The following is a 23,050-nucleotide window of genomic DNA, read 5'->3' as shown; positions in this document are numbered from 1 at the left end:
CGGGAAAATCAGAGTAGAAGAACAGAACAGAAAAAGAATAGAGTAGAACAAGCACCAGAAAGAATAATAAAATAAAGAACTAAGCTTGGGGCCTCAGGAAAGTCCTCATGTGTCTGTTTGTCTGTCCAGCAGCTTGCCTGCTCTGCATCTCCTCTTCAGTGTCTCTGACCTGCTAAAGGCTTGCCATTCATCAGCACCCTAGGAGAGATGCTGACATGTTGGAGATGTGTGTGTGTGTGTGTGTGTGTGTGTGTTTTCCTTTTTTCTTCTTTGCCACCCCTAGAGAGTTAAGTTTTGACACCATTGCTGGCCCCAGAGAATTAAGTTTTGCTCCCTCAGATAGAAAAGTCAAGTTGATTGATTAGTTCGCTATCTCTCTGGATTCCCCTCAACATCTGAGCTGCTGAAGGCTGGTCCTTACAGCAGCAATATTAGGGTTGACTGACTATAATAACAATCTTTGGCTAAGAGGATTAGACATGCTTCTGTCTTTATGGAATATTCCTCCTTTATATATGATGTATTTGTGTGTGCATGTGCTCTTGCGTGTGTCCCAAATTCCCCTTATGTTCAGGCATTAGTCCTATTGAATTAAGGGTCTAACCTATTATACCATAAGCTGACGTAACTGATTACATCTTTGATGATTCTGTTAACAAATTCAAATTTCAAGGGCCTAGGCACTAACATTTCAACATGTTAATTTAACCTAATATTCCACATGTTGGTAGATATTTGGGGTTTTATCCATTCCCATTTATACACCTAGGCAAATCCACAGAGTGTGAGCAAAGATAGGAAGTAGAAGAATGCCCAGTGCTATGCACAGAGAAAACCCTGGGAGACCCATGAGAGGCAGCTGTGCGTGTAACTTAGCACACTATGAACAGTAAACTTTGCTTCTGGTAAATAAAAGTGCACTCTAAAACAAAGATGGAAATGTGTCATTTCACACACATAAACCAGTGCAGCGATTGGTGGTCGTTGGCAAGTATGGCGTTCCATGGATCATTTCAGCTTGTGGCGTTTTTATACCTGTTGCTGTTGTTTGCATGCCATTGCTAATGTCTCTGTCATGTGCCATGCTGTGACAGTGGGATGGCTATGATATTACTCAGAAATGTGAACTTTTCAGCTCCCCTGCCTGCTTCTGGGGCCACTGTTGGGCACAACGTGTGTGTGTCAGTGGTGTGTGAGTAACCTCTCTTGCATATGATCATATTTGGAGGTCAATTTTTTTCATGTTGTGGTAATTGTATATGTGTACATAACCCCTAAACTTCCATTTCGCTTTCTTTAAAATCTACAGTCACACAGGGATGGGTAAGGCTCATGTGATTGCTGTCTCACCACCACCGGCTTCAGAGAAATATGGGGTGTTCGTTACACAAAGCACAGATGTCATTCATTTGGTTTCCTCCCAAGACTTCTGAGTTATGAAACCAGGGTATGAATCTTCCTGTTCAAGGACAAGGGATGAAGATGCAGAGATGCTCATAGTTTGCCCAATAGCATACATCTCATCGGTAGTTGATGCCAGTCTTTGGACTCAAGCGGTCTGGACCAAGAGTCTGAAGTTTAAGACCCTACCTTAACTGTCTGTGGACTCAATTGTCTTGACAGAAAGGTTGTCCTGGAGGAAGGGGCTTGAAGAGAAGTTTGGAGAACAGAAGCTTGGGAAGGGGACTACATCCTCCATCCATAGGCAGCATAGTGGCCAGAGGGGCTAGAGGATGGTAGATAGATAGATGACAGATAGATAGATAGATAGATAGATAGATAGATAGATAGATAGATAGATAGATAGATAGATAGATAGATAGATAGACAGACAGAGTGATTCTGTGCCTCAGAGAGGACCTAGTCTTAATATCAAAACACCAAAGTTCACAGGGAACCGGTGGCCACCAAAACTAGCCTTGGCCCCATGTGCTATTGTATTGTCTGGTGGCCCCTCCTCCTTCCCCCGCAGAGGCAAAAAAGGACTAGAGCAAGAAGCAGGAGAGATATCATTTCCATAGGGATGAGCCAGAGTACATATTTTTAGAGAGACACAGATGGGTTGGTGGGTGGAGGGAGTATAAGGAGGGGCAGCAGGCAGCACTCACTAGAAGGTCTAGTGTGCCTGCCAATCAGAAAGAATGCTCAGGGCTTCCATTTTTGTACTCACTAGCTGAGATCCCAGGCAGAGCTTGGACTTCCTCTATGTCTTGATTTCCTCATGAACTAAGGTTAGCTATGCTACATGGTTTCTGGGTGCATCTGGTGAGATGAGGTGCTTGAATACCCATGTTCCCACGGGCACATTTTAGGCAAAAGATAGAGACTGTGTTTCTGGTTACTAACCGGCAGACATGTGCTTAAGGAGGGCGGTACAGTATGGGATGGCCAGTACTGACTATGCTCAGAACTCAGTTTTTCCACTTCTCTCTGGGGTGTGTGGCTTAGCATTTCCATGCCTCAGTTTCCCCACATGTAAAATGGTAATGACATTTGCATTCGGTATGAGAAGTGAATGATTTATAAGAGGGATTGGTGTGTAATATAAGAGATTACTGGCCAGGGTCAGCTGAAGGTAGTGGATTCTATCAAGTTTTGGGGATGTTGACACCTTCATGAATACACAATTCACAGTTACAGGATTTTACTCAAATCTTTCATTTTCAGGATTAACACTGTGGATATCCGTGATGTTCTCAGTCTTCCCATTAAACAGAAGACCCTAGTGTGTGTCACTCACTACATGCTGGAGATATTAAGAGCCACAAGTCACAGACTCAGGGCAGGGATGTGAGCCGAGCACAGAAAGAGCATCCCCTGGGAAGTCTGGTGGGCAGAAGGAGTTGAGCTGTGCATTTTAGGCAATAGGCATTTATTTGGGAGTGAGACAGGGTGGGTAGCTAGGAGACTTTTTCAGCTTCCTGATATTTACTCTATAATGGATTTTGTGTGTGTGTTAACTTTGACAAATGGTCTCATATAACTAAGGCTGACTTCTAACTCACTGTGTAACTGAGAATGACTTTGAATTCCTGACACCCACCCGCAACTACCCTCAGAATAGCTGGGATTGCAGGTGAATGCCACTGTGAGAAACCTTATTGAGAAGAAGTATTTTCCAAAATTATAAATATGCTCAAAATGACTGTCAAGTTAGAGAATACTAGATTCAAGACCCTCAGTCCTAGAACCTGTGATCCTTTCAATCCCTAACTGCATGACAGAATAAGCCAGTGTGTACCCTAGCCCCCTGTATCCTTGTGCTTTAATGCATTCATTGCATTTGTGATAATGCCCGAGGGGAGGGGGCTTGCGATGAGAAGAGCAGGCAGAGCTGCTTCCTCAGGCACGCCTTCCGATGGAAGCAGCTACTCCTGAGCTGAGTTGCGTTACATGCCTGTATTGTTCATAGCCCAGCCTGTGAGTTGAAAGATGAATGGAAGGATGAATGAAGCTGGTCCTGCTCGTTTACTGTGCGGTGCAGTGGGCACCAGTCAGTGAGCTGGGCCTTTTCATGCCCACGGACTCATTTAATTCCATAATCGCGCTATGAATTAAATATCATGGCTTCCTTTTACAAGTTGAAAAACATCCTCTGCAAAATGAAGTGGTTTTCAGAGAGCCCTGCCAGCCCGAGCGAGAACAGCCTGTGTAATGAAGTCGTCCACCTGCAGTCAAGTCTGCTCCAGTGCCCTGCTTGGTGATGCTCTAACACGGAGAACTGGCAGGACAAACCTTTCTGTTTCTCCCACCAGGGTAGCAGCGGATCACCTGGAGCCCCGGGAGACCCTGGCCGTCCAGGAGCCCCAGTGAGTGCTCATCCCCAGCTTCCTGATGGTGTTAGGCCAAGGGTCTCATAATACCCATTGTTTGTTCTCTGTCCCTGAACACACTGGAGAACGAATCCTTATTTAAATGGTACAAGTAGTCCCAAAGCCAGAGAATCAAAGTATCTAGCTCTTTAAAAGTTTACTGTATATTTGACTATGTTGCTCAGTCACTGCTGTCTAAAACATGGACACCTCCAACTATTTGGTGTAGACAATTATGTGGTAAGCTTTCACAGTGAGTGTCTAATGATTGAAATAAAGGGCAGGGTCACATCTGCAACCTTGAGCATGTCAGGTAACAAAGTGATGTGCAGCCTGGGAAGAGGGATGGGGAACATGGGTAGAGAGCAAGAAAGTTCAGTGGGAGGTGGTGGAAAGAGTGTGGCAGGTAGACTCCTGGGCACTGATTAGATTCTGGATTTGAGGTTCATATGAGGTCAGTGGGGAGACATACTGGGGCAGATGGTTCTTTAATGGATTATAGGCATCAATACATTCAAGTCTGGGTATGAATTTTCTTCCTGCCAAGCCTGTTTATAGTTTTATTTGCTTATATTGAGATCTATTTAGGAGCCACTTGCAAGCATAAAAGGTCATTTAAAAACTGTCAGGACAGTGTGCTAGCCAGTGCTTTCCAGATAATTGCTAGGACTGTAGAAGCCAGGGTGACCAGACACTCACAAAATTTCAGGATGTCTAGTCACAGCAGTTAGTAACCCTGCTGGTCCAGGGACAACTACAACCGCGTGCCTATCATGGCAATTCCTGTCCTCTTCACCAGGAATGTCAATGTAGGTTCTGTCAGTCCTACTGAGTCAGAGTAGATACAGTAGGGGTAGGTGAGCATCCTGAGGGTGGACCCACCCGGGGGAGGAGCTAGCCCCAGAGAAGCTGACCCATTCGAAGGCGCTTTGGGAAAAGCTAAAACATTAGACTACATAGGCCGCAACCACCACACCTTGAGCCTTAGAAGCATCATGGGAAGCAGTTCCCACTTCAAAGAGGCTGCCCACATCTAGATCTTAAGAATCCATCCATAAAATGTCACGACTTGAATGGAAAGGCTATCCTCTGTCTGTGGTCATTTTCCCTCATCTTATCTTCCTTCCCTGGCCCTCTGTAATGATATCAAGTTTACAAACCCCTTATCTCTTGCTGACCCATCTTCTCTCCAATGCAAGGAAGGGGCAGGGGGGTCAGGACTCCACAGATTGGGGTGTCCTTAACTTTCTGAATCTGATGGACTTTTGCTTGACCTTGAATAATTAATCCCTTGTTTTTCCTTCACAGGGTCAGAAGGGAAACAAAGGAGAAAATGGCAGCCCAGGACTTCCAGGTTTTCTGGGTCCCCGGGGGCCTCCGGTAAGGAGAGAACCTAATGGTGCCAAGATTTCTGGTTCTAGATGTGACCTTGAGTTTCACTACTGTCCCTGCCACTCAAATCTTTTTCCCACCCCCTTACCTCCCCTCCAGCCCATCCTTCATCCACTCCTCCCAACCAGTAAGGGCTCCCATGGGGAGTCAACAAAATCTAGCACATTAAGTTAGGCAGGACCAAGCCCGTCCCTGCTGCATAAAGGTTAAGCATGGCATCCCACCATAGGGAATGGGCTCCAAAAAGCTAGCTCATATAACAGGGAGAGATCCTGGTCCTACTGTCAGGGTCCCCTTAATAGACCAAGTTATACAACTGTCTCCCACAAGTGAAGGGCCTAGTTCAATACCATGGAGGCTCCACAGCTGTTGGTCTGAGTTCATGAGTTTCCACTAGCTTGGTTCAGCTGTCTCTGTAGATTTCTCCATCATTATCTTCACCTCCCTTGCTCATATATCCCCTTCTTCCCCTCTTCAATAAGATTCCTGGAGCTTGGTATGGTGCTTGGCTGTGGATCTCTGCATCTGGTTCCATCAGTTACTGGATAAAGACTCTATGATGATAGTTGGGTATTCACCAATCTGATTACAGGGGAAGGTCGCCAACTCAAGTCTTACAGGCCATTTTTTTTTCATGTCATGATGAGGTTGTGTGGAGTCGGAGTGCCTCATGATTTAGTAGACAGTTGAGGGATCAATATTGGCAGTTGCATTGGGACCCACTGCTCTCATCATGAGACCTTAGGAAAATGGTATAAAATCTCATTATGTGGCTTCTGCCTTAATCTAATGGTGTGACAGCATCACTCATCAAATGTGAGAATCCACATAAGGGATTGCAGTAATGTCCAGCCCATTGTAGTGATCAATAAGTATAGGTGATCGTGATGGCATTTGTTGATGTGTGTGATGGATAGTGCTGGCAGTGATGACCCTGGAACTTGAATCATGATTTTAATGATTGTAAAGTTGAACTAGTTTGGGTCACAGGGTCAGAACATATAGGTGATTGATTTAAGGCCACAGTATAGATTTGTACCTACCTGGAGCTTTTGTCTGGCTCTTCTTACTTGACCTTGGAGTATATATTGGAGCTGTTAAAGGGTAGTGAGGACCCATTCATAGCCACACTGAAGCCATTGGAGTGTTCTGCAGACTCTGGCCTGCACTGATGGATGGAGAAAGGTTGTATGTGACACCTCAAGATGAAAATGCTCCCTTAGTCCTGCATAGACCCTCCAGTGTGATTCTGCCCTTTTCATGCAACCAGAGAGCCAGTGGGATCATCCGTTCTTCATGGTACCCTGCCTGCTGTTTTCCACTTCTGCTCCAATATGTATATGGTTTCTCTAGTCCCAAGCATTTACTCAATTGTTCCCTTTACCAGTCCTTGTTCATAAATTGGCTGTCAGTCAGCAGCCAGGTATGTACTTCTCTTTGCGAAAATTCCTCCTTAATCGTAAAAAACAGATTGAACTACACAGCTTTATTATATGCTAGTCATTGTACTTTACATATTTCAATGAAAACAAGTATCATTGTAACCTATGACATAGATAAAATGACTCCTCTTAACTTATAGATGAAAAAACTGAGGCACAACGAACTTAAAGAGATTGGCAAGGAGGCAATATAAGGTCAGAAAGCCAATCAATAGAGGAATCAATTTGAAGTTAGAATCCACCGCCTTATTTAAGCACATTGTCCCCTGATGATGAGTGGCCTCCCTCACACTAGACAACTAGTACAATTGTCTTCTGAAAAACATGCGTAGTAGAGACACGTTGACCCCATCGACAAAGATCTCGTAAGCAGAGATTTGTTCCCATGCTGGGGCAGTTCTCCACCTTCTTCTGCATAAACTGGCCAGAAGGCCGCATGTGGGATGCCCTTGTCCGGTGGCATGTGGACTGATTGCTGTTCCCTCTAGAACATGTATGTGAGATGCCTGTCATGAAGATTGATATCTAGTGGTCTGATGCTGCTGAGCCCACTGATCCCCATGTTCTTTTTTTTTTTTTTAAACAGGGAGAAGCAGGAGAGATAGGCGCTCCAGGCAAAGAGGCAAGTATTACCCAATCCTGCCCGTTCTACTTGATAGCCCTTTCCTGTGGGAACCACAGATGGGTGATAAGGCTGAGAAGTGAATTCTGAGATTATCCAAACCCCTCCACCAGCTTCAGTGTGCTTATAGTACTGGGGGCTTACATTTTAACTTCACAAAATCTCACAAGTTAGGCAACCACCAGGGGCACCAGGTAGATGACTATATCTCCTTAGCCACCCTCCTTTGGGAGCATTGTCAGCAAAGCTTCCCATCTTTGTCTCTGTGATGCTTCTCAGCTCTTATGAGTCCATCACTTATGAATGGAACCTGCCCAGTCCTGAGTCCTTTTTGACAAGGACCCTTGCTGTAGGCTCCCTAATGGTTTCCTTTGTCCATCCGTGACCTTCTCTAGCAGCTGGAGATCTGTGGGACATCAACATTTCATGCCACGTTACAGCCCAAATGGCAGCTGTGTTCTTCCCTTGCCATGCAAATGACTCCCGAGATGCCCTGCTCCTTCCCCCTTTTTCTTCCTCCAGTCAGCTCCATCCACTCTGGTCTATTCCTGAAATACTAAATTAGTTTTCAGGGCCCTTTCTTTTTTTCAAAATGCCCTCATCTGCGGTCCCCTTTTATTCTCCTGTGGACCTCTGTTGGCCACTGGAGAGAAGCGTTGTTGACCTGTTCTGCTGGTCATCCGCTCTGTTCTGTTCCAGCACATGAACCAAACACGGAGAAGATGCTAAGAGCGTTCAGTGATGAATGACTAGATGAATGAAGTAGAGAAAAAAACTTCCAGGGAAATCGTTCATGTGTATGTCAAAGCCAGCACTCTTGCCTTGAAAGAAAGAGAACACCCTTGTCACTGTATGCATTTGAGGCACTGTTATAAGTGAATGCCTTCCTTGAGGCCGGATCAAATGTTCAAAGTCTGAGTACCTTGTGCTTTTAGCCCAGACATAGTTTGTTGCTCATTAGACCTGCTCCTCACTTGCTGACCTAACCTGACCCACATTCTCTTTCAGATGTGACCTCGTTTTGGGTAGGCTACATACAAGGGCCCGTACTTCCTTTACCTCTGAGGCTTAGCTTTCACTCCTACCCTTTTTCCTCATTAATGCCTGTTAGATTCTCTCTGAACTTCCAGCTTCGTGCTGCCGAGCATCCAGTGTCATGTTTTTTTTTTTCTTCATGGAATTACTGTGGGACTGTCTTGTGATTCTATTTCAGAAAGAAAACCTGTCTGCTGAGTATTAGAATTGGGATACCCATATCTACTTCTGAACTAGGCTATGGGCACCCTGAGAAAAAGGACTATGTTCCTATGCCATTCTTTTTGGGCATGGAGCTTATAATACTATTCCAGCAAGTAGGGCAGTAGGCACTTTTGGAGTTAGGTGACTGAGTTGGTCAGGCAGTACATGCCCTTAACTCCTAAGCCATCTCTTCAGACCATGCATGCATTCTGAATGTATACGCTGTCTACCAGCTATGTGAGGCCAGGCTATACAGATTGCTGCAGTGGCAAACCTTGGGATTGGCTTATTTTGAATGCCTACAAATACAGGAATAGGAATATGATGCCCCCATTTGATAAATAAGTTTAGGCCCTGCTTGCCAAACTTCTGCCACTTGAGGATGAGCAACCAAGCATGTCCATGGTAGGAAGAAGTTAGATGACAGCTAGAGGGAAGGTGATTTCTGTCTGAGGGTGGATGGATGTTGGTCAGAGAGGAGAGAAGAAGGAAGGATGGAAGAGAATAGGAAGGAAGAAAGGCAGAGAGGGAGGGTGGGAAGGAAGGAGGGAAATGATGTTTCATATACTGGGTGAGAAGAGAGAGATTCCTAGATAATAAGGCCAGGCCAGGTCATCTGGAGTGAAGGGCCCAGGGGAAGATTGTAAGCAGAGGTTAGGAGACTGAAGAGCCTCAGATTCTCTGCTTTGGGAACCTAAGGTTGCCAAATTTGGCTGGAGTGGAGTGAGCCGGAACATCAGAGGTGATGTGAGCTCATCCAAAAGCCGGTTTGTCGACGGCCCCAGGGGTGTTCCCAGGGGAGTTGAGTTTTTCTTTAAAGAAGACATCAGAGAAGCCACACTACAGGCTTGTGTTGTCCCAGCTCAACAATGGACATGGTCAGGAGCAATGGAACGAAGACGAAGTGGTTTGATGGCATATCTAGACTGACCTGGGTTTTTTTTTCCTCCAATACCCCTTTTCCCCAACAAGTGCTGTATAAAAGTATCAAGGAAGTCAAAGACAGAGACACAGATGGCCAAGGTGAAGTAACTAGTGTCCTGTTATCTCATTGCAGGGTGCTCCTGGGAAGCCTGGAGAGCCAGGAACCAAAGGCGAGAAGGTAAGTGGGGGTGTGGAGCCGTCTGCGCATGCTCAGGGTGGCTCCCTACAGTCTCAAGGGCAGAATTCCTTCAGGACCGTTAACAAGCAGCCCCACTCTTCTGCAGTCTCCTGCGGTGGCTTTCCATGAACCATCTCAAGCCCTGGAAGTGCCACGGTTCTTTTATCCCAGGCTGTCACAGTCAGTTTCCTTTCTTGTTCCTTTTCGGTTGTTATTTTGAGGAATAAAATCATGGCCGTAATTATCAATGCAAGGCAAGTGTTGGGAGACTCTGACAGATTCCATGCTCGCCATGTGTGAAGGCGCATGCAGGATGCGCCTGGCTCCCTCCCTGCGTGCCAATTTGCTGGGAGCCAGATTTGTCATTGGAGGTAACAAGGGAACAGATTTTCCCATAATGAGTCGCCTTGGCGCCACACTCCGAAAGCCTTTCTTTACATTTCATTTCTCCAAAAGCCAACAGGGGAGAGTCATATTTCCAGCAGAAGTGCTGGAGGAGGCGGGGAGCATCCTCACACTCACACTCACACTCACAGACTCTCGCTCCGTTCGGGGCTCTGCATGGCTGGTTTTCCCACAGTCCTGTGTCTGGTCAGCTGTCATGATGTTGTACTACATGGATGGTATCCGCTTCCCCACCCCCGCCCATGCTTGTTTTCCACGGTCCTGCAGAGAATTTATATCAGCTTTCTTCACAAGTTAGATGGGTGGCGAGCTGGCAGGCTGCTCCTGCAGTTTGGGAAGAGAGACGTGGACGTGGTGTCTGGCATTCATCCCTTCCCCTCGTGTCTCTCATGCTGATGACTTTAGTTCCCCCATCCTGAGGCCATTTGGTCATGAATACTGGAACCTTGCTCTTGCCTGCCACTGAGATGGTTTCCTCCTGAGAGTGTCCCTCCGGGGTCTTGAGTGTGATTGCCAAGGAGCTTGGGCATAAGTCCTGGTACAGGAAGCTGTTCTTCATACATGATCAATAGCTGGGGAACGTGTGTCCTCTGTTAAGTGGTTCCATGGAACCTTGCCACCAAGCCCTTAGATTCCTCAGCCCTTCATCCTGGGAATGCTTAAAATAGGGAGCCTTATCTATTAATGGCGAAGTGATCGTGCCAGGAGGGTTGTGGGATTGAAAAGCTGTGCCACATGTGTGATGGTAGCTGACATCCAGGTGACTCAGGAAAAGGGTGTGCTAGACCTGAATCCAAGATCAGACCCCGTGGAGTGTATCGGACCTGGAAGACTAGAGCCTACTCCCTTGGGTTTCCCTAAAGTACAATGTAAAAAGTTATCGTTGAAAAATGAAAGCCATGCAGGGGCCAGGTTAAAGAACAGAATTTACAAGAACGAATGAATACAGTGGAGCTCAGGTATCCCTCCCACCTTGCCTCAGAGCTCCCCTTCCTGTATGTCTGTCTTTCATCCAGGAGTCTAGGTTCATAGGTGGGGGTGCTTCAAACATGCATGAGCCTTCACTTTTATCCCCCCGGCCCCAACACATCACAGCTTCTCCCTGCCATGTTTCTGTCATCCCATGTTTTAGCACACACAGTAATGACATTTTAGAACCATGAGCCTGCTCTGTTACTTCTCAGAGGCTCCTGCCTTGCTTGTGGTGACATCACATGTTTGGTTCTGCCTTGATCTTCCTTCTTTCTCCTGCCCCTCCTTTCCTGTAGCTGTGGCTCCATTGTCCTCTGATGGCCTTAATAAGGCTACTGTGTATTCAGACCTCTAGCCACTGAAGCTTGCTGGCCAGACACACAGTAGAGTACGGAAGAGCAAAGACTGGGCTGCCTGCCCTGAGGTTGCTGTGCCCCAGATCACTGACCCAGAACTTCAGGATCTGATTCACTGAGTGGAGAAAGGGGGCCTAGGCAATGCACTGCAGAGTGAGCTTGCCAATCCTTCATGGACCCGCTGGAGCTGAGGGCTGGCTGGCAAAGAGAGGCGCCTCCTATTGACAGAATCCAAACCCACTCCAGGAGCGGAGTGATAGCTCGGCCTCAGTTTCCATAGCTAAGCAGCCTTCTCCAGGGATGCACAATTGGGGTTTGGCCTAGGACTAGGAAATTATTTTGTGTGTGTTTCTCTGCTCACATGTGTATGTATGTGCGCGCGCACGTTCACACACACACAGTATAGTACAAATTAAATGTAGAGCCTAGTGCATGCCAAAAAAGTACTTCATAACTTAGTTACATCCCCAAAAATTGAAGTTTGTGACCTAACAGTCTCACCAAGTTGTCCAGGCTGGCATTGAACACCCTGAAGCCTGACTGGCCTTAAGCTTGCAAACCTTCCACCTTGGCCTTCTGAGTAGTTAAAATGATAGGCCTATGCCATTGAGCTCATTGAAAAGTCATCCTTTTTTAAGAAAGAACATGTAAAAGGACAGCTGTGTTTCTCCCCTTTTCTTTGTTATACCTCTGCGTGCATGTGTGTGTGCATGGTATATGGTCCCTGTGTCAAATGCATATGTCGTGTGTGGATGATTGTATCCGTTCATGTGTGCATATGTATGTTTGGGCTAGGGGTTGGCATTGGGTGTCTCCCTCAATCACTCTCTATTATTTGAAATACACTCTCTCATTGAATCCAGAGATTATCAAATTGCTAGGTTGGCTGGCTGGTCAGCCCCAGGGGTCTGCCTGTCTCTGGCACCAGATGTAGCAGTCATGTCTGTTTTTTGAGATCCACATTCAGATTCTTATACTTGTGAGGTAAGCTATGACGTTATCTCCCCAGTCCCCTCCCTGTCATCCTTCCAATTAACTACCTAGGGACCCTTCCGCTATTTTTTATGTCATGAGGAAAATGTGTGGATATTATTGTTCTTCTCCAGCTTTTGCACACTGTGGACACTGCTCTACAGTTTGAATTTTTCATGTAATAACGATACTTGGTGGCCTGTCCCTATCATCCCAGTGCTCTGTAGTATGAGAATACCAGTCCTCCTTCCTGCTCCCATGGCGACTGTCCTGTTTGTGGCTTATTTGAGAGGGTGGGTTTGAAACATTATCCTCCTGAGTTGCACACATACTGTGTAAGGTAGGAGTCTCTCTCTGGGTTCCCTTGCCCTGTTTTGTACAATAGGGACTATGGATGTGCTAATTCTTGGCCCTTCTTACTTGAAGTCATCTATGACTCACTCGGTACTGAGAACCCTGCCAGAGCCCCAGCAGAAAGATAATGGTACCTTGGGCTGCAGCTGTGTAGCCAGGTCAGTTTCCAGCACATACCCACCTGATGTTATTCTTCTCTCCTGTTTAGGGGGACCCTGGAACCAAAGGTGACAAAGGATTACCAGGAGGGAAGGGCCAGCCTGGAGACCCTGGAATCCCAGGCCACAAGGGTCATACTGGCCTGATGGGTCCCCAAGGACAACCAGGAGAGAGTGGCCCTCCTGGACCCCCAGGGCCCCCCGGCCAGCCAGGATTTCCAGGACTACGGGTAAGGATGATAATAAAATTTCAGACATAGATTCCATGGGAATGGAAGGGAAGCAGAGTCTGTGACCTTCAGGGAATACAGCATGTAGATATCAGGCTTCTGGGGTCTGACTGTATGGCAAAGGGGAAGATTACTCCCTCTTTCTGAGCCTGTTTTTTTGAGAACATGCTCTTGAGGTTTGTTAGGATGAAGGGATGTGATGCACATAACACAGGAGGTGCTCAAAAACAGGTTTTCTTCTCCGTTGTGCCCTCCGCCCTGGGGATGATGAGTCTCAAGGCTTCATTCCTTAGGCTGTAAATCCCATCTTCCTTGGCATCCTGAGCAGAGGTAATTGAGAAGATGGGATCTCAGTGGTCCAACCTGCGTGGTGGATGGTTCACCATCTATTCGCTGTGGTCCTGACTTTCTGCTCTGTGCTGTCCTGGACATTGAATGTAAGCAGAGAGCCTGGTTGCTTTTCACATATGCCATTCTAGTGGCAGAACACGTGTTTCCTCCTCCCTGGGTCACAGACACAGTCTGGCCACTAGATAACAAGACAGGGTTTGTTGTCCAGTCCCTGTGACCTTTTCTTCTCCTCAGCATCAAGCTTAGTCATCTGGAGAACTTTATGTTCCCTTAGCATAGACATGGCTGCTCCCTGTCTCTGCCAGCTATGACACTCTGTGGTTTCATCCCTTGTTTCTGCTTATGGTGACTCTTAAGAATCTTGGTTCCTAGAGCCTGCCCTCTTGGCCAAGACCAGGGCAAATTGAAAGGACTCATTTGGCACCCAAAACCCCCATGAAGCCTTGTCAAGCTCTGTGTGTCCTGTGTTGTGGGAGCAAACAGAATATCTGAGGCCATTACAAAGGTTTCTAGCCAGATAAAAATAAGGAAACAAGGGAAAGAAACATATTCCATGCAACGTATTGGACTGATAAAAGCACAAGGGGCCCAATCTCAATACTCTACATGACTCACAGGAAAGTAAGCCTCATAGGGCATAGAGAATTCTTTCCTAGGCCCTTTTGAGAATTGTTGCTACAGTGTGAGCATTCAGCCTTTCTTGTAGATAAATTCCTTCATTTCCATGGATCACTCATTTGCATGTGGCCAGTATGTACTTGATCATGACAGACCTGGCCCTGGGGAGTATAGGGACAAGACACCAACCAGGAGACTGAATCACAAGCTCACATAGCAGGCAGCCCATAAGTTTTATTATGAAGCTGGGTAAGCCACTGAGGCCATATTGCCCACACCCAGTGAGGGGTTGGTTTTACGGGCATAATGGTTGTACTAGGAGGAAATAAACTGAAGAATAAATGAAGGTCTTGAAGGAGAGACATTATGGATCAGAGAGTCTCAGGACCACACTGCTATGCGGATGGAATGACGAATGACATGATCTGAATGGCAGAGAGGAAAGGAATGGGCTGCAGATTGATAATCAGCTAGACAGAGGGTATGGTTGCCCATATCTGTGCTGCCCACCAGCTTCTTGATTTGGGGGGTTATGCAGGGGGTCTCTGATGAGAGTTACTGGGAAGACAAGTAACTCTCCTTCCCTCCTATGTTAGGGTTCTAGTGCTGTAAAAAGATGCCATGACCAGGACAACTCTTAGGAAGGAAAACATTTAATTGGGGGTGATTTACAGTTCAGAGATTTAATCCATTTTCATCATGGCAGAAAGCATGATGGCCCACAGGCAGACATAGTGCTGGAGAAGTAGATGAGAGTTCCACATCTGGATCATCTGGAAGCAGGAAGGGCAAGTGAGCCACTGGGCCTGGCTTGAGCTTCAGAGCTCTCAAAACCCACTCATTCTCCCAGTGACACATTTCCTCCAACAAGTCTACAGCTACTAATAGTTCCACTTCCTATGGGCCTATGGGGGCCATTTTCATCCAAACACCTCCATCCTAGGGTGAGTCTCCATCCATTGACACCCTGCGGCGCCTGATTCAGGAAGAGCTGGGAAAGCAGCTAGAAGGTAAGCAGCTGGACTCCATTGCATCTTTGAGGGTAAGATCCCTGCTTTCATCATTAGCACCCTCGGGGCAGGCTAATGTGGAGGCTTGAGTAGTACCTTGAAGGCCCGGCCTTACTTAAACTGAGGCCTTATCCTCCAGAGCCTCCCTCAACAAGTTGGGTCTGCAACTTCTGCCTTGTGACCTCTAATGAAGATGACTCCTAGTGAATGGTGACAGCAGATGTCACCTTCTTCTTTGTGATGATCATCTACACTTTTCGGTGGATTCAACCATGTATCTGGTTAATCACAATGGTGGGAATACTTGCAGCTGGCCTCCCTGAACTCCATGGGAAGAGATAAGTCAGGAGACAGCCAAGATGGCTGCACCCCCTCAGAAGACTTCTGTAATTACCTCAGGCACAGAGGGCATTGCCAAAGGGCAGTGGCTCTGCCTCACATCACTCTGAGGTGGGGAATGGGGTGGGGTGGTCACATGGGGGCAGCATTAGCAGCAGAGCAGATGTTCCTGTCTCAGGAGGGTTCTCAGAGCTCGAACATGTTGCCCCTGGCAGCTTAGCAATGGCCATGTGAGACAGCATGGTTATTGGGAGGATGATGAAGAGCAAGGAGCCTGAGCTATTGATCTATAAGGCTGGGATTCACAGCCTCGGTATCTTCACTATCCTATCGGGGTCTATTTAGTTCCCATTTTCCCCCTGATAAAAACTTAGAAGATTCTCACAGTAACTCCATTGCATGAAAGAGGAGGAATCCCTGCTTCCATGGACAGGCACACCAGAAGGTTCTTCCATCCACATGATCATGCCTCAGTCATTGTGTGTCTCAATTATTCAGAATGCCCTATATATAAGGGTATGGACATAACATATCTCCCCCCTGCCCCTCTGGAGTCTGAACATGGATGGTCTGTGTATGAGGGAGGTGATGGAAGTCAGGAGACAGTCTGGAGAGAATGTAAGCCCCACAGGGCGGGGCAGGTCTGAGGACTGACTGTTAGGGTTCCATGTTCTTCCTCTTGAATGTTAGACTAATTAGTGATAGAAAGGCCTTTGCCCTAGTGCAGGGCCAGCCCCTGGTTTTAAATGGATCTGGGAACATCTTCTGGGGGTGAGTCCCTACTTCCAAACAGTCTTTGAAGAGGACACACTGACTTCTACTAGGGATAAGAAAATCAAGACTCAGAAAAGTTCAGCCAATGGCTAAGGTCACTGAGGTTGACTCCACAGAGCCCTGGCGCCTTGTGAAGGTGCAGTGGTGGAGAGAGTCAATGAGACAGTGAGAAATCTCATCTCTTTCTTAGTCTTAAACAACCAAAATGTCAGTTTTTGTCCTGGTCACTCCACCCATTGGGCAGGCATTTGGATCCAGCTCTCTCTGACTGTACAAAATTAGGTAGTTTTTGGTAGTCACTAGGTGAGCACTGAATTCCTTGCCCGTCAGGGAAGTGAGTCCACCCAGTTGGAGCTCTGAGTTTTAAATGGATTCTGTGTTGCGTGCATCACAGATGTGTAAACATCTCTAATTAACAACTCATGTATCGCTTTGGTTGTAAATAGAGAGAATCCTGATATCCAAAAGTTTAAAGTCAATAAATAGCTTTTTTTGTATAAGCCACTTCAACATCCCATGCCTCAGTTTCCCCAAGTGACAGTCACGGAGACTGTTACTACTGCTGCCACCATCACAAACGCCAATGATGCTGCTACTACCAGGACCAATGCTACTGCCTCGTTAATACTGCTATTCATTATCCCTCCTGCTGCTGATGCTGCAGTGGTCCACATAGAGGTGTGTGAGCAGGGGCTGTCTCTTGTCTGTACTCCTAGTTGGTTTTGTTCCTTATTTCCAGCTTGTAGTGAGCTGCCACCCTGTCCCTTATCCCCAATCCATTCTTCACAAATGTCTCTGATTTTCCTATTCCATAGCCAAACTTGCCTACCTCCTGGCCCAGATGCCTCCTGCACACATGAAATCCTCTCAAGGCAGACCTGGTCCCCCAGGACCTCCGGGAAAAGATGGGCTTCCAGGCCGGGCAGGCCCCATAGGTGAACCAGGCCGACCTGGCCAGGGTGGTCTAGAAGGACCCTCCGGACCAATGGGCCCCAAAGGTAAGTGGGTAGCATTTCAGAAATTGAAGGCTGAGTGGGGACTTGGATGTGGGGCGCACACCTGGCAGAGCCTGCATTATTCAATATTGTTTTTATGCCCATCAGCCCAGCACCACTGAATTTTGGCATCATGTAATTTTTTCATACATTGAAGATTTTCATACTTGACAGTTTTGAGAAATTATGCCAGGAAGATTGAAGCTGTTTTCTCCTACTTTCTTGTGTTCTCTCCATCTCCCTTGCTCAAGTTACATGGGTGATGTAAATGCTTTCTTCTCCCTTCACCCAGTTTGGAACTGACAGAGTTATGTGACGTTTAATCTCCAGGCAATGGATATTAAACATCAGCTTTAAAATCCAACCAAAAGACTTTATGCTACAGCTAAACTGGGTGCTGTCTGGCTCTCTGGCTGGGTAACCTATCTGAACCCTGGAGCTCTGCACAGAAGGAAGCTCTCCTTCTAGTGGAAGAGCCTGTCCCAGATTTACAATGGCAAGAAGGCCAGAATGCTTTTCTTGCAGGTAAGCAGACATGAAGAACAGAAAGGAAGAATTAGACTCCAAACTTCCCAGCCTGGGGTCTACTCCCTTCTGATGAGTGAACTTGCAGGTTCCTATTAGTGACCTTAGGCTAGGGAAATGGATGGTCCTAGCATCTTTTCTTTTGGTCTCTCATATCCTTGTGATTGTTTTGTCATCTATCCCCTGCGATATTTCTTCTGTTTAATAGTTAGTGTTTTTGTTAAATTTCTTTGCTCTTGACTATTGGTATTAGTTCATCAAACAATTCACACAAAATAAATATCTGTAGGAAGCATAATTTATAGACTACAGTGGTTTGTAGCAGAATACTGATAAATAACAGTTAAAACTGAAGATGAGGAGCTGGAGAGATGGCTTTGTGGTTAAGAACTTTTGGTGCTCTTGGAGAGGACATGGGTTCAGTTCCCATTGCCAACATGGCTACTCACAACTGAAGTTCTGGGGTACACAGTGCTCTCCTTTGCCCTACTGGGCACACATGTGGTATATGTTGAATTCTTTAATTTATCAGCCTAATTCCTTCTTCATGAAGGTCCAGATGAGAAGCTTCGAGTATACTGTCAGGATGCCAATAATGGGGGCACATATGCACACTGACATATGTGTGAGGGCCTTGATAATGAGGGCACACATGTAAGTTGATATATATATGTGTATGTGTATGAGAGAGGACACTGATAATGAGGGCACACGTGTAGGCTAATATGTGAGTGAGGACACTAATAAGGGCACACATCCAGGCTGAAATGTGTGTGTGTGTGAAGACACAGGTAATGAGGGCACACATCCAGGCTGATATGTATGTGCATGAGTTGTGGGTGTGTGAATTTGGTTACCTGTGGCTTAGTGAATGTGTACATTGTATTTACTTCTGTGTGTGTATGAATGTGTACATATGTATATAGCTGGATAGATAGGTGTTTGAATGAATGTGTATGCAGAAAAAAGTGTATCTGAAGTGTGTTCAGGAGAAAGCATCTGTTTCTCTCAGGGTTTAGATATACATGTTTTTAGTCTGAAAAAATATTCTTGTGTGTGTGTGTGTGTGTGTGTGTGTGTGTGTGTGTGTGTGTGTACTTGAGAGCTGGGGTATTTTACAGGAGTGTGTGTGAACATGCTGGTATATGTTTCAGTGTTCTTGAGCTGCATCTGTGTTCTATGGGTTGGATTCCCCGTCTCTGCTCTCATGAGTCTGCACCACTCAAGATGTGTTTTCTTCCCATCAGGTGAAAGAGGAGTCAAAGGTGACCCTGGCACACCCGGAGTTGGCCTCCGAGGAGAAATGGGTCCCCCTGGAATACCAGGTATGAAGGTTCAGCGTCTCAGGCTGGGTGGACATCAACCATAGAGGCAGGGCACAAGGCCATACCCCTTCTTGTGGGAAAAGGAGGGGCTGAGCCACTCTAAGGAGAAACAGAACACTCATTGTTTACTGAAATATTTCTCAAGTCCTTGAGGAATACCTCCTAAGTCAAAAGTCTCAGTCACTTATGTACTGTTTCAAAATAACCAGAAGAAAGGATATTAGTGTTTCCGACATAAAGATATGATAAATATTTGTTCATTACATGTTGTGCCCATGTCCTGAAAAGAAATCACATCGTGGGGCTGAATATTTGGCTCAGAGATTAGGATCACTGTCTGCTCTTGCGGAGGAAGATTTGATTTGGGGTTTGATTCCCAGCACTCACATGGCGCCTCACAATATCTGTGACTCTCATTCTAGTGGATTTAATTCCCTTTTCTGGTATCCACCAGGACTGCAAGCACATGGTACACATTCATGAATGCAAGAAAAACAGAGCATACATAGAAACAAACTTTCACTAAAAAGCAAATCATGCCCCAGAAATATACAAAATTGTTATGTTCCAATTAAAAATAATAAATGACCAAATATCACAAGAAATGGTCCTAGGGGAGAGAGGGCTTCGCATATGCTAAATGAGACTAGGCATGTTGGAGACACATCTCTCTTTAGGACTACATTTTAACTACATTTTTAACTCTCCTTAAGTGGTAAAAACCCCACAAGGTGACATTCATCTTGTTAAGACCTCACATTCATTCATTCCCAATTAGTCTTTCTCAAAATGTACCCAGGGAACCTTAGCCAAAGGTTCAACCACACTAAGCTCTCCTGAAGCTGAGGGGTTGTGAGGTCCTGGGACTTTCACTTCCGAAAGCTGAAAACCACTGGGAAAGTGGCAGCCAGTTGACACTGTGCCTGATGTCTACACTGGAAGAGCTTCTGAGGACAGCAGTTGTCACACTGGAAGGGAGGTGTGAGTGTAGAAGACCCTCAACTCTAGGTCGTCAAATTCCACCTCACAAACAGCCATGGGAATGTCTGTATGTTTTTAAGTATGTGTATGTACCTATGTATGCATGTATGTGTGAATATGTGTTTGGGGAGGCAGAAATTGAACCGAGGCCTCATGCATGTTCTACCACCACCACCCCGCCAGCCCTGAGGATTCTACTGTTTAAATTTAACGCTGTCACGCTTACTTTGGTTCATCTTTGAACATTTGACCAAATGTAATTTAACTTTAGATTTTTTTCTTCCATGGTTTTCCACATTTGCTACAGTTGGATACCTTTTCTTATTTTTATTAGAGATGATGATTTGGCATAAGTATTGTTTATATCTTGCTGACTTTCAAATAGAATATAATAGGAATACTATTCTGAAATAGGAGAACTTGTAGAAAGGCAGAGTGAGAGCTATCTGGAAGAGGAGGTGTATAGAATCCTGGCAGGTTGCCCCAGTGTGAGGTGGAGTCAGGGACCATCTGACTCAGTGCATCTCAGCGGAAGGCACGGTGAGCACAGCTGCAACAAGGACTTCTCAGAAGCAGGGCTGCGCATTAAATAGCGGTTGCCAGAGCATCAGCAGAGTTCCCGAATGCTAAAGACACTCACAATGGAAAGGTTCACTTTTTGTCTACTTTATAAAAGATAATTTGACGGAGTGCTAAGAAGCGAAGGAAAATGTAGCCTACCCGAGCATAGGGCCCTATTTTCTCATCTGACTTGAGTGGAAAGTTTACACCCAATGGACTGCGCTCACCCATTTCTGATTCTCCTTCATGGTGTCTGGATTCCTTCCCTAGCTCAGACAGTGAGGATGCCCCCCTGCCCCCCCCCCCCCCGCCGGCCAAGGTGCTGCTGGCCAAGGTGCTGCCGGCCAAGGTGCTGCTGGCCAAGGTGCTGCTCTGCTGATGTCACATGCACCACTCTCTTCCTCAGTCTAGAGCACCAGGCAGAGGCTCTTCTCTCTGAGTGCAAGTTGAATCATTTTTCAAATCATGTAGGCACAAAGATTTACAGGGATCTTTCACTCCTGGATATACACCTGCTTCTGAATGTGAAATGCCTTCTGTTTCTTTGTCTTCCTGGGCCAGGTCAACCTGGGGAACCTGGCTATGCGAAAGATGGACTCCCAGGAAGCCCTGGTCCTCAAGGAGAGACAGGACCAGCTGGACATCCTGGCCCCCCAGGCCCTCCTGGCCCTCCTGGCCAGTGTGACCCCTCCCAGTGTGCGTACTTCGCCAGCCTTGCTGCCAGACCAAGTAATGTGAAGGGCCCATAGAAGATTCTAGAACATCAAAACACAACTATGGATTTCTGAAACTTGAACTCTGAGCTCAGTGGGAAGCCAGAGCCTTGAAATATTTCAGATCCTTTTTTTGTCTCCTCACCCTTTCTCTGTCTTTTTTTTTTCCTGTTCCCTTCCCTCCTACTCTTGCCTCCTTGCCTGCCTACCCTCAATTCCCTCTTCCCTTCCTCAGAGACCTCACAGTTATTAAAAACCAACAGATGCTGTCAGTTAGATTATTATTAATATTATTATTGTTTGTTATTTCAAATGTTAATGCTTCTGGGGGAGCTTCCTCATGGACAGGAAGTGGTTTCCTGGCTCAGCTCCCCTGCCAGCACCAACTGAAGTCTGGCAGCCAATTCTGAGGAACCTGTGGTGCTATGCAGCCCTGACCACACCCTTGCTGAATTTACCTCTTTCCTGGAAAGGAAACTAAGGGATGGAACCCATGAGCTTCTTTTCTCAGCTGTGCCTAGAGATGGCCCAGGGAAAAATAAGTTGGGAATCCCCACTTCCCAGGAGAAATGAGAAGCAGAATGAGGAAGAGTTTGCAGCCTGGAAGAAGGCATTGACCTCTGGACACAAGGTGCACACCTGGAGTTCAGAACTACCCTGGGCATGGGCTTCCTTGGTGCTTCAAGCTACCGGAACCAAAAGGAGTCACACAGAGGGTCGTCCGTGGCTTGTGTCTAGGCCCCCAATGGACAAGCTGGTGCTGAAGAAGAGTTCCAGAGTCTGAATTTGCTTTTTAGAGATGGCCTGGACCCCTTCAATTTCCTCATGCTGGTTTCATTTGTGTGAATTTCAAAATAAAGGTTTCCAGTGGCCACTTGCCTATCTTACTTTTGGTGGTCTTTATTGCATACTGTTTCAGTCACACGTGTGTGTGTGTGTGTGTGTGTGTGTGTGTGTGTGTGTGTGTGTTATGTACAGACCATGAACAGTTGCTCAATAAATGTGTTTTTATCTCATTTGCTCTTGAGCATTCATTTCCCTTCTCTAGCATCTCCTGAACATCTTGAGTACTAGGTGAGTCTTCTTGGAACAGCAGTATCTGGTCTACTTGTTTGCTCTAGATGTTGGGACAAAAAGGTGTGGGGGTATTTCATCCTCAGGCCATTTTTGAATGCATTCCCCTGTTTTACATATGGAAAGAAACTGTTTCACTGTGCTCAGAGCCATCATGTGCAGGGTCTGCTACAAATTGGAAAGTTGACTTCAGTGGGACATTTCCTGCAGATGTACATCCTTAACCAGCAGCCTGAAAGAGTTTCTCTTTCTCCCCATGTTCTTCACTGAACTGAGTACATTGATGGGTTGTCTGATGAAGCTGTCCATCCATATGTTGCCTTAGTTAGGGTTTCAGTTGTTGTGATAAAACATCATGACCAAAGGCAAGTTGTGGAGGGAATGGTTTAATTCAGCTTTCAACTCTCAGTTCACTCTCCATCACTGAGGAAAGTCAAGGTAGGAACCTACAAGCAGAAACCTAAGTAGAAGCCACAGATGAATGCTGCTTACTGGCTTTCTCTCCATGTCTTGCACAGACTGTTTTCTTGCACCATCAAGGACAACTTTCCCATGGAAGGAACCACCTACAGAGAGCTGAGCTTACCACATCAATCATTCATCAAGAAAATGCATTGCAGATTTGGCTACGGGCCATCCTTATCGGGGGAATTTTCTCAATTGAGAGTCCCTTGTCTCAGATGCCTTTAGCTTGTGTCAAGCTGACATAAAATTAACCATTACACATG

At 46.2% G+C, this 23,050-nt stretch overlaps 1 protein-coding gene across 3 annotated transcripts in view; it reads left to right on the top strand.

Annotated features, from left to right (window-relative positions):
* Positions 1 to 22,126, top strand: part of Col22a1 (collagen type XXII alpha 1 chain) — a 225,483-nt gene extending 203,357 nt beyond the window's left edge. For 2 of the 3 annotated variants that reach the window (XM_075959463.1, XM_075959465.1), the window contains 9 exons: positions 3,756 to 3,809; positions 5,121 to 5,192; positions 7,233 to 7,268; positions 9,565 to 9,609; positions 12,877 to 13,056; positions 14,969 to 15,035; positions 16,964 to 17,146; positions 18,916 to 18,993; positions 21,097 to 21,408. In XM_075959463.1, coding sequence (XP_075815578.1) covers positions 3,756 to 3,809; positions 5,121 to 5,192; positions 7,233 to 7,268; positions 9,565 to 9,609; positions 12,877 to 13,056; positions 14,969 to 15,035; positions 16,964 to 17,146; positions 18,916 to 18,993; positions 21,097 to 21,284 — 903 coding nt within the window. In that variant the 3' untranslated portion in view covers positions 21,285 to 21,408. Of the gene's footprint in view, positions 1 to 3,755; positions 3,810 to 5,120; positions 5,193 to 7,232; positions 7,269 to 9,564; positions 9,610 to 12,876; positions 13,057 to 14,968; positions 15,036 to 16,963; positions 17,147 to 18,915; positions 18,994 to 21,096 lie in introns of all 3 variants that reach the window. The other variant, XM_075959464.1, reaches the window with a different exon arrangement.
* The last annotated feature ends 924 nt before the right edge of the window (positions 22,127 to 23,050 follow it).

This window comes from Microtus pennsylvanicus, chromosome 2 (assembly GCF_037038515.1).
Source record: "Microtus pennsylvanicus isolate mMicPen1 chromosome 2, mMicPen1.hap1, whole genome shotgun sequence".
In the NCBI taxonomy this organism is placed as follows: Eukaryota; Metazoa; Chordata; class Mammalia; order Rodentia; family Cricetidae; genus Microtus; species Microtus pennsylvanicus.
Note: the sequence above shows the minus strand (reverse complement) of the source record. Positions and strands in the feature narration are given on the sequence as shown.